Below are 11,592 nucleotides of genomic sequence, written 5' to 3' on the forward strand. Positions count from 1 at the left end.
TTGCTTTCAGCAAATGTTACGTCTACTTTGCTGAGGGGATCTTGGCCTTCAGTAATCTCCTTCTCATAGGAAACTTTCTCTAGATGATCACTCATCCTTTTCTCCCATTCCCATCTCAAAGGGGGAACGCTTCCAACGTTTCCAAGACTGGTCTCATCGTCCCTTCCTTCCCAGAATTTTACTCTTTCAATTACAAGCACTCACTGCACAACCACTCCACCCCATGTCTTTCTCTCTCTGTCCCCTGGCTTTCTTTTCAGTAGTACATGGTGAGCATGCTCAAAGGCAACCCATCCCATAGTAGCCCTCTATACACTTTCCCCTTTAACAAACTATCACTCTTCTTATCTTCCATGACCACTAAACATCTAACACTTCTGTGACCAATCCTGATGAACTCATTTTCTGTATTCTCCTTCTCCTCCCTCAAGGGTGGCCACCCCCTCAAATCTGGTCCTCAGTCCTCTCTCTCACTCTTGTGCCCATCCATCAGCTCCTTGACTGTGAACTCTTCAACAGTGAGCCTGAACCTCACCACCCTCCTAGTTACACGTTATCTTTTTCAGCGGCTTAGGGATAAGTTCCATGAACCAATATAACCTCTGTATTACATTAAATTTCCGCCTTTCCACGATCTCCCATATTACATACTTTGCTCAACCATATCGATTCCATTCGACAAAATGTGGACACTGCCTGGTTTTAGGAGAATCAAAAATAAGTAAGTAAAAATCAATGCCCTCAAGGGACTCTCACAGCAAAGGCAAGCTCCATCCTGCTTGTGCTATTGTTCTTCAATCCATAGTCTCTATTCCACTCCCCCCAGTACTGCCCCAGGTCCTCTCATCTTTTGTCAGCCTAGTGTAATAGCTTCCTGGATAGTGACTGCCTTCACTCTTGCCCCCCCCCCCAAATCATCCTTTGAACTGCCACCAGATTTATATTCCTGAAAACACCAATTTGGTCCTATCCTTCCCCTTATCAAGAACTTTCCATGGCTGGCCACTGCCTACGGAAAGGTTATACAGATTTCTCAGCAGGAGAATCCTCAAAATGACTTTAGCTTATCTTCGCAACTTGACCTCACTTTCAGCTCCTTAGTACAACTCATACAGTGGTCTCAGCGAGGTGCCCCATACCCTGTAACAGTCCCCTGCTAGCCTGGCTTTCCACGCACCAACTCCACAAAACTGAGTCCTAGGACCATGCTTCTTGGTCCAACTCAAGTTAAGTTTTCCTAGAGGTTTTTCTAAATGCCCCAGCTAGGCAGAGATGCTGTCTTTCTCCCCCATTCTGCCATCACTTTCTTTGTGCCTCTGTTATAATGCCTTTCCATCCACCTTATATTATAGACATGTGTGAACATATGTGTTTCCCCATCATCCTGCATGCCCCAGATTTAATTCATCAGTCTGTTTCTCTCTGTATCTGTCATATAGCAGGGCTGTATATATGACATCTCTCTCTCTCTCTCTCTCGTATGTGTGTGTATATATATGTGTGTGTATATATATGTATGATGGAACATTTACAAAGCACCTGAGTAAGGCAGAAATAAACAATGGGAAGACAAACAAAAAGGCTATGGTAGAAATGAAAATCAATGTTAAAATTAACCATCTCTACAAGTGCCCTGAATTACAAACATACATGCCTTCTCTATTACTATCTTCACCCCAACAAAAAAAAATGCTGGAGAGCCCTAAGAGAGAGTTCACACGGAGTGATATTATTTAAAGTTTGGAACTTGAAAAGGGTACTTTTTAAAGGGCTTTCTACCAAAAACAAAAACAAAAACAAAAACCCTTTAAAAAAAATCTACCAATAGAGCATGTCTTTCTACAGATAAAAGCCTCTAAAAACAATGACTCTCAACCAGAGCTAAAGAGCACCTGGAGCTGGATTAAAATGCAAATTCTTGAGTCTTACTCTGGAGATTCTGATTCTGTAAGTCTGGAGAGGAGCCAAAGATGTCAGTCTCCTTGAGCCATTAGGGTAGTATCTCAAAACTAGTGACATTCTGGGCAGGTAATTCTTTGTTGGGAGGGGCATTGTAAGATGTTAAGCATTTTCCCTGGCCTCTCCCCACTGCATGCCAGGAGCACCCACCCCACCCCACTGTTAAGGCCACCAAGCATGTCTCCACACATTCCAAAATGTCTCCTGGAGGGCACAATCGTCCCCAATTGAGAACTAGAGACAGAAGCTGCCCAAAGATGACACACTTTGAGAAATGCCATCCTTAATCAAAAGGATAACATGATATGATAAAAGTCGAAGAATATGGATATTATGAGCATACATGGTATAAACTGAAATAAACAGGCTTCCCATAAAGGAAATCTGATTAGCCACTATAAATTCCTGACAACTCAGCTAAGCTTCTAAGTCAAAGCTCTTCTTATGTAATTTCAACTTGAAGATTTTCTCCCTAGCTTCTATTTTAAATTATTTTTAATTAACTTTACTGGCATTTTGCATCCCGCTATGAAAAGTCCGCCTAATAGTCTCAGAGGACTCTCCCAAGAGAGAAGAGTGCATTAAATCACACATTATCACATTAAAGAATATTCCAGCACACAGCCCAACAGTCTAAATCTTGGCAAATGCAATGCAGGGGGAGGGGGGATGTAGGGACTCGAACAGGCTCAAGTGATTCACAGTATCCAAAGCTGATTATCTCCAGTTCACCCATCCGTAGGAAAAGTTGTATTCTCTACTCCAAACCCATTTATCACAATGACATATACTATATGTTTACAACCTGTGCTTCCACCCTGATTTCTACTGACTGTATATGAGACCTTGGGCAAGTCACTTAAAGTCTTTGGACATCCCTTCTAAAAAGTGAGCCAGTTGGACTATACTATTTCTAAAGATCCTTCTAGTTACAAGTTGCAAATTTATAATGAAGCACAAAGAAAAGGCTCTTTTTATTCTTTTGGAGTCTAGTAACTTTTGCACAAAAAATGACAATACCTACATTTTCAGTGTTGGTAACACAATGAATTTAAGATGCTTAATCCAAAAGAGAAAAAAATGACAATGAGACGAACCACATACACAAGATCCATTCTCTCTTAAAACAAAAATCAGTTTGGCCCAAATTGTCCTTCACTTATCAAGACACTTATACACAGGTACTTTCATGAGACAGCAAATCATATCCATCTTTCAGAAGTTAGTCAGAAATAGGGAAACAGTTTTCAATCACACATTTACTTTCTATTTTGTGTAATAGAGATCACAAATCAGCTGCTTAGAGGCCATTTCCAGCCTGCAGGTGTGGTTGTTTTCTTTGGCCTGAACAAAAAGTGTATTTAATTAGTTGCCAACTTTTAAAAAGGGAGGGATGATACATTTAAAAATCCCTATTTCCAGTATCTCTTGAAATTTTGGAAGATATTAACCCAAATGGCAATGATGATCTGGCACTGAGAAGCACTGCCTCCCGGCCCACGAGCTTGCCAGTGGCCGCAGTCTCCACTGCTCCCTACCGTCCCACACCCAGACACCCATCTGGTTCCCTCTGATAGCCCGGAGCGTATGCCCTTATGTCATTGCTTGGTAACAATTTTCCAAATGCATAAATAAGATTTTTAATGCTTTCAAAGCAAAAGAATTGTGTTTGCAGGACACAGCAAAAGGATAGAGGTTGTAAAGAGACAGAGCTATGCTCTCAATAAGAAAAACTCCTCACTATGAATCTGAGAAGTAGAATGTGCCACACTGTAGGTTTCTAACTAACCACCTGAAAGGCTAGAAATTCCAGATTTGATGGGGAGTTCAGACTAGAGGCCCCCTAAAACTACTTTCAACTTTAACTTTATATGCCTTTGGTCAGCAGTACAGTGAGCTGAACACAACACAGTGATATATGTATGGGTTATATCATACGTCTTTGTGTATGTGTGAATACACGCACATACATGCACATAAATACATACATATTTTTAATTGTGTTTGCAGGGGAAGACTTGATCTTATCGTTGCCCTTCACGAAAAGATATGTTCTGGTAACTTTCATAAAGCATTCCATTTTTCTGATTGAAATATATACAATTTTAAAATTAGATTCCTATTAACTAAGCAGCCATATCTTACGAGATAATTATTAAACTATTCTTCAGAAAAGATGATAAAGAATCCAAGGACAGAAGGAGGAGGATGAAAGAACTCAAGGAAGCACCGACGAGAGAGGTCTGTGAGCAAAGCTTCTCCACTAATGTCTTTACCAATAAAACCAGTCTAACCACTGGCAGCTACATCCTGAAGCTTTCTGCCTACCTACTTGCATCCACTTTTTTTTCAATACAACTTGTGAAACCTACCTGTTTGAGAAACAATGTTTTAACAAGATTCTGAGGATTTTCTGTTTAAAAAGATCAGCTTTATATTATAATTAAATTGATGTCTTTTGAAAGGATGTGGTGAGTCAAATTTGAACTAATTTAAAAAAGCAAAACTAAAAAAAAAACAGAAAATAAAAATGTGTTGCTGAGGCTAAGCCAATTTTCAGATAAAACATAACCCAAGAGTTTCCACATTGATCATGTGTGTGTTGTATGCAGTCAACACTCGACATTCTCCTTCAGAACATTCTAGAAGCCTGGTTCTTAAAATCAGATCACGGACACCTTACAGCATTACATCTGCACAGGTGCACTAAGGGTCACTGCAAGACGTTCTAGCTGACTTTAAAAACGCACGTCATTAAAGTTGGACATTGCAGATATCACTAGTTTCAAATCGTTTTTCTAGTGTGTTTGAGGTTGATTTCTGACAAGCATTTGTTAACAACAGTGATTAACAGCTCAAGTGTGAACACAAACAGCCCATCCATGAGTCGATACGACTGCTAAGGGCATGCCTCATGACAAGAAAATGATTGTGTTGGCCACACAGTATGCAGAACATGGGCTACTTCTGGGAAAACTTGTTTATCCTTCTGGGTTCTCCAATTTTCTGATTTTCTCTCTGTTCTCTGTTTAGAAAAAAAGTGACTCACTGTTTAGAAGCAAAAAATAATGATAAACATAATTCAGTTGAACAGCCCTGAATGCCAGAACATTTTAATTTAGCCATGGATGTTTTCTGCTTTTACCTATTGTGAGTTCAACATTAACTTCTTCCTTTCCACTTTTTACTGCCTTAAGGACAAGAATCCCAAGAAACCCACTACATAATTGTCAAGGACAAGGTGGGGAGGTTGGGGGGAACTTATCAGACATGCTTAAAATCATGAGTATCAAGTAGGTTTTTGAGCCCTAGAAAATTAGTTTGTATCTGTGTCATAACTCTTCAAATCAGAACCACCCTAAGAAGACAATGCATCAAAGGAGTAAGATCCTTGCTCTCTGTCACCATTGAAAACCTGAAGTATGTTACCTTCAAGAGAAAAAAGATAGCCATACTGTCTGAGTTGTTAATAAGCTTGTCAAGGAAGTTTTCCCCAAATAAAAGTATTTCCTTTACAGGCTGTGTATGTTTATACTTTGGAAGAATATAAAGGGCTAATTCGTTCTCGGAAAGCATTTCTTTTAAAGTTAAGTTTATTCAAAACTATGGTTATTGAAAACGTATGCACGAACCATTCCAAAGCAATTGGTCACAGAAGCCCGGATTATCAGAGTTGCAGAGGAGCCCACAAGAAACAGAAAGATGAGGGGAGTGCAAGCTGGCTCAGAAAGCAGCCTAAGTCTTGGATCTGAGGAAGAGCCAGAACTGAAGAGAAGTAGGGGGAAGAGCTTCAGATCCCACACAGCTGGGTTAGGCCCTGAAATGCATAGGTTTAAGAAAGAAGTAATTCTGCCATCCTGTTTCTCTGCAGCCAAAGGAAGGGGGAGTGGAGGCACCAGCGGATCCCGCCCTCTTATCCGGTTGTTGATCTAGGGCAGCGATCCTGGAGAACTTGCTTGGGTAATGCTAACTATGCAAAAGTTCACAACTCCAAGGGAGAATCGGTCCTCGCACCAATAATCCACCCGCAGACCCCCATCGGTAAACGTGTGAACACACTTTAAAATGCAGCAATGACAAAGGAGCCTGCAACTTGCAAGCGGCACTCACCCTGGGCTGGGGCGCCCAGCCCGCCGCCGCCCGCCTCGGCCCCGCGCTGGGGCCCGGGAGCGAGGGCTTCGCCCGCGCCGGACATGGGCCGCTCCACCGAGCCCTCGCCGCGCCTCCGCCTAGCTCGCTGCCCTGCTGGGCGGACGCACCGAGGGCTGTTAGGTGTTGGGTGCAGGGAACTGACTGCTTCTGGCGAGGATTAAAAAAAAATGTTTTGAGAGAAGCGCACACCACCCCTGCGGGACATTCCCTCCCTCTCTGCTTCCCTCCCCCAAACCCCACCCCAGGGAAGTTTTGATTTGAAACCCGGGAGGAAAACTGTTACCCGGCAAGTTCACAGCAGCGCGTCCTGGGGGGTCAGCGTGGGGCACCCAAGGGGGAGGGGGCTGGGAAAGGAGATCAGATCAGGGAGAATCTCGGGGGACGGGATCAGACCCCTCCTCTCCCCGCCCCCTGGACCACCACCTACCTCGGCATCCCCCCAACTCGCTCCAAGCCCCTTCCTCCTCCTCTTCCGCCTGGAAGTTAGCAAGGCTCCGGCAGGGGCCGCATGTCGCGGTGGCCTGACGGAGGCGGCCGCCCCTGAGTGTCCCTCCCCTCCTCTCTCCGGCTCAGCCACACACCGCAGTGGCGGCAACTGCGGCAGCGGCTGCTCCTCTGACTTCGCGCTCTCCGCCCCCTCTTTCCAGCCAGCTCAATCCGGCCGGTTCCCCTCCAAGGGGGACTCTTCCCCCTCTGCCTCTTTCCCCCTTCCACCACTCCTACACTCCAGAAACACTTCTCCCTCTGTTGCTCCTTTTCATCATATCCGGATGAGGAGGCCTAGAACTCTTGGCTCTCGGCCCGAGGCTGGGGGCGGCGCGACCTGTGCTCGGCCCCAGGCTCCCTCGCGCCCCGGGCTGTCTGGGTCAGGAGGCCAAAGCCCTCCAGGGCTGGCACAGAGCGCAGGGGTTCTTCCCAGGGCTGGGAAAAAGAGGGAGTTGGCTATTCCCTGGTTGCCCAACAGTGCCCACACTCAGAGACTCACCCCATCCCCTCTCAACCAGCTCCTCTCCCCAGTCCTGCCCCAGACTCACGGGCATTCTGAGAATGCTCAGAAAGTAGAACCCTTCAGGGGGGCAATGCAAAACGAAAAAGTATCAGACTTTTCCGGCGCAGTAGAGAAATGGTAGTTTTGAAACCTTGACCCCTGGCTGAGTGTTTAATCTCTTAATCTCTGACTCTACAGATAGGCTTTATTCTGTTTTTCAGTTCTTTGTTTGTATTGGTCAAACAGTCAAACTGGATCCAGTAAAACCTGTTGCAAGGCTGACACCCTTGAGGATCCACTGGCCCAGCACTTCGGGCCCAGCCTACTGCAGGCAGAGTGCCTCCTCCACCCAGGACTTCTGTGGTGAGATAAACTTGTGGTTGGAAGTAAAAAGCTGATCAACTCTACACTTACAAAGGAGATGTTCTGATTTCAATTTAATCTGATGAGCCACGAATAACAAGTATAAAGTCATTTGCAGATATAAAGTACTTTCATAATACATTCAGATAACTTTTGCTCTATATTTCATCATGATTTGAAATGCAAACTCTGTGTCCAAAGCTAGACCAAACTCATTCTCTGAATCTCTAGGATAAGAGAGTAATTACAGTAACGTTATCTAAATTGGAGAAAATGGACATCGGATACATCTTCCTTCTAGGTGTATTAGTAATATGCCAGGAATTTTATGTATTTGAAAAACTAACTGGAATTGATTCCAATTGATTGAGAAGACCATTTCTCACCTTTGAAGAGTCAGTGCAACCAAACTTGCTTTCAATTAAACCTGAAAACACAGCCTTTGAAGTTTCTGATCAGTTACTAAGACTATATTCTATCCCAAAAGACAAATGATAGTTTGCCGAATGACCTATGACTAACAATTTTTTTGCATTGTTTTATTTAGAGATTTTAGCAATGGTGTGTATAAAAGTGCCTTAACTCTGTGAAAACTTGTCTAGGGGCCTGGACTATTTGGCATCTACTTGATGGAAGCAGATCAATTCTAAGGGCAACTGCATAACCATCAGAGAATAAATGTTTAGGAAGTATCACTGTCTCCTGCAGCATCATCTACAAGCAAAGGAGTAGAACAGAAAGCAGATGCTCTGGAAGATTCTGTCTTACCCCATCTTATATATTTCCTTGCCTCTTTTTTGTTTTTAGAAAAATACACCCTCACTAAGATGTTAAACTCCATGAATATTAAGAAAGTATAGCTCTCAAATGCAAATCAAAACTACAATGAGGTATCACCTCACACCAGTCAGAATGGCCATCATTACAAAGTCCATGAACGATAAATGCTGGAGAGTCTGTGAAGAAAAGGGAACCCTCCTACACTGTTGGTGGGAATGTAGTTTGGTGCAGCCATTATGGAAAACAGTATGGAGATTCCTCAAAAGACTAAAAACAGACTTACCATATGATCCACCAATTCCATTCCTGAGCATATATCTGGAGGGAACTCTAATTCCAAAAGATACATGCACCCCAATGTTCACAGCAGCACTGTTATACAATAGCCAAGACATGGAAACAACCTAAATGTCCATTGACAGATGACTGGATAAAGAAGTTGTAGTATGTTTATACAATGGAATACTACTCAGCCATAGAAAAGAATAAAATGCCATTTGGAGATCACCATACTAAGTGAAGTAAGCCAGATAAAGAAAGAAAAATAACACATGATATCACTCATATGTGGAATCTAAAAAAAAAAAAAAAACACAATGAACTTATCCACAAAACAGGAACAGACTCAGACATAGAAAACAAACTTATGGTTACCATTGGGGAAAGGGGTGGGAAGGGATAAATTCGGAGTTCAAGATTTGCAGATACTACTTTGTATAAAACAGATGTACAAGTTCTTTCTGTATAGCATAGGGAGCTATATTCAACACCTTGTAGTAACCTATAATGAAAAAGAATCTGAAAAGGAATTTATACGTGTATAAGTATGACCGAAACATTATGCTCTATACCAGAAATTGACACAACACTGCAAACTGACTAGACTTCAATTAAAAAAAAAAAAATTACAGCTCTCTTCTAGAAAGTCAGTCAGTGATGAATATTTGTTAATTTAATTTCACAGCCCTTAATGTTGCACACACGGTACGTGACTCAATAAATACTCCTTGAATTAAATTTAAACATTTTAGTCTCTAATGGGGAAGAGATAAGATTCAAATAAAAATATCACAACAAATGAGTCTGCATGGTAGAATCACCAAGACAGGTAACTGCTGTATCTTGCTCAGCTGCGTGACTCTGAGCAAGTTAACCTCTCCATGCCTTGGCTTCCTCAATGAGAATAAGAGAAACTCTTCATAGGGTCCCAAGAGATCACAATAAGATAATTTTCAGAGGGATATCAGATATAAGGAAACATACTCAAAATATTAACTATTGTTGTTGTTGTTATTATTATTATTATTAAACAGAAGCATCTTGACGAGTAATACTGAATACGGCATAATGATTCTATCACAAGGGCCCCATCAAAATACCAGGTTACCACGCCTGGTGTACATGTGTAATCCATACTTTACTTATATTTTAAATTTTCTCAGTGACTTCTTACATTCTGACAAGATTATCCTGCCAGGATTTATAGCTCAAGCCTGTCTGAGTGAAAGGCTATCTTGTGTCTTTAGGTAAACTCAGGTCTTCCTTCTAGGAGGACTTAGAAGTCCATAAGCCTGGTATCTGATACACCAGGAACTAAGGGTGGGCTCTTAAGTGTTCCCCAAGCTGTCCGTAACCATCCTGTGCTGTATTTGTTCAGTCTTTCTGTCTAATCACAGCATGGTTCCTGATGATCACCTGGTGCCCTCATCCTCTCATTCTTTTATTCATCAAAGCCACATGGAGGCAGGGGCACTGCCATGGGTGCCAGGGATGCAGCAGTGAAGATGATATATGGAGCTCACAGTCTAGAAGGAAATACAGACACACAACCACTTACTACAGTTGCTGAGTGGGATGGGAAGGGAAGTTCTGGAATGCCAGTACTTCGAAGGGAGATGCAGTCTGGTCTAGGAATCACGGAGAAGTTTTATCTCGGCTGAGACCAGAAGAAGTGATGAAAGGAGAAAAGATGGCTCCAGGCAGTTCAGGTAGAGATGCAGATGTCCAGGGCAGCCCAGCATCACTGAAGAACAGAAAGCAGTTCAGTCTAAGAGGATAACCCAATGCACAGGGGAGAAGAATGGGGGATGGAACTGAAAAGAAGAGCAGGGGTCTTATCAACTTTGAACAAGGAGGATATACTTTCCAAATTTACATTTATAAAAGCCACTCTAGTATAATATATGAGACGATTCAGAGGCACTGAGACTGGAGCTAGGAGGTCCAATGAGGAGTCAAAGGCTGATGCCAGCAGTGAGAATGGAGCCAAATGGATTGAAGTAAAGGATGAGGGAGCTACAGGAATCAAGGGTGACCTCCAGGTTTCCACATCTTGGTGGATGGTGGTAATATTACCTACAGAGATGGGAACGTTCAGGAGAAGCAGGTTTGGGGGAAAGCTTCTCAGTTAGTCATGTAGATGATGTAGTGTCTGAAAAACCTGTGAAACAGCTAATTAGAACTATCCAGTAGGCTGCTAGTAGGTGTCTGGAATACCAACACATAGATGGTACTTCACCAGCAATGAGGCTATGAGTACCCAAGGAGAGTATGTGGTATAAGAACAGAAGGCCTAACACAGCTGCTAGGCCCTGAAACTCAATCCAAACGTGTCCTTACTGGCCCCTCCCTTTCTGCACACCCTTCCCAATGCCCTAATACTATTACTGACTGGCTTTGAGAATCACCACTACTGACTGCTACTACTGCCCGTGCCCCACCCTCCATCCTAGATGCCCCAGGGTATAGCACATGATGGTCTTTATTAAACCAGGTTTTATCATGTCTTACACTACAGTAATCTGGATGAATGGGAACCTCCCCTGGGGACCAGTCTTCTACTGGAATTAAATACCCTAACACTGGCTCAGAGCCCTCTGCCACTGAAATCCCAGTGGGCCTTCCAACCATTCCTGCCTAGTGATGCACACACTGATGATGATGTAATAATATGTAAACACATTGTGAAAGAGGTCTGACAGGAGCAAAGCAAATAAAATGAACCAATTAAAAGAGTTTATACAGCATCCTTACGGACTCCTTACTCTTCATCACTCATTTCACAGTCAAAAATTTATTGTGCACCTATTACATTCTAGGCCACATGCTAGGTTCTGGGTGGTGGTGGTGGTGTTTTTTTTTTTTTTTTAACTTGACTTAATGTCTTAAAAAGCAGCTAAATTACTTTTCACTTGGGTAAAGGCTTCTCTGACTAGCAAAAGTCAAAGTCAATATCCTTACCTAGTTATCCAAACCAGGGGACTACAAGCGGGGTATGCAATTAATTATACGTGCTTCCCAGGGGAGCACAAGACAAGTGTCTGGAATGTGAGAAGGGAACAGTAGAACGA

The 11,592-nt window shown here is 42.8% G+C and overlaps 1 protein-coding gene across 7 annotated transcripts in view; it reads right to left on the reverse strand.

Annotated features, from left to right (window-relative positions):
* The window catches only part of MDFIC (MyoD family inhibitor domain containing), a 95,228-nt gene extending 88,236 nt beyond the window's left edge, over nucleotides 1–6,992 (reverse strand). Inside the window, exons 1-2 of one of the 7 annotated variants that reach the window (XR_012508107.1) lie at nucleotides 6,539–6,983; nucleotides 6,070–6,258 (exon numbers count right to left, since the gene is read on the reverse strand). Coding sequence is in view for 6 of the 7 variants with exons in the window: in XM_074367180.1 (XP_074223281.1) it covers nucleotides 6,070–6,154 (85 nt within the window). In the remaining variant the exon portion in view is untranslated. Of the gene's footprint in view, nucleotides 1–6,069; nucleotides 6,259–6,394; nucleotides 6,420–6,538 lie in introns of those variants that run through there. The other 6 variants (XM_074367180.1, XM_074367182.1, XM_074367181.1 and 3 more) reach the window with 6 other exon arrangements.
* Nucleotides 6,993–11,592: the final 4,600 nt, after the last annotated feature.

Source organism: Camelus bactrianus, chromosome 7, assembly GCF_048773025.1.
Source record: "Camelus bactrianus isolate YW-2024 breed Bactrian camel chromosome 7, ASM4877302v1, whole genome shotgun sequence".
Taxonomy (NCBI): Eukaryota; Metazoa; Chordata; class Mammalia; order Artiodactyla; family Camelidae; genus Camelus; species Camelus bactrianus.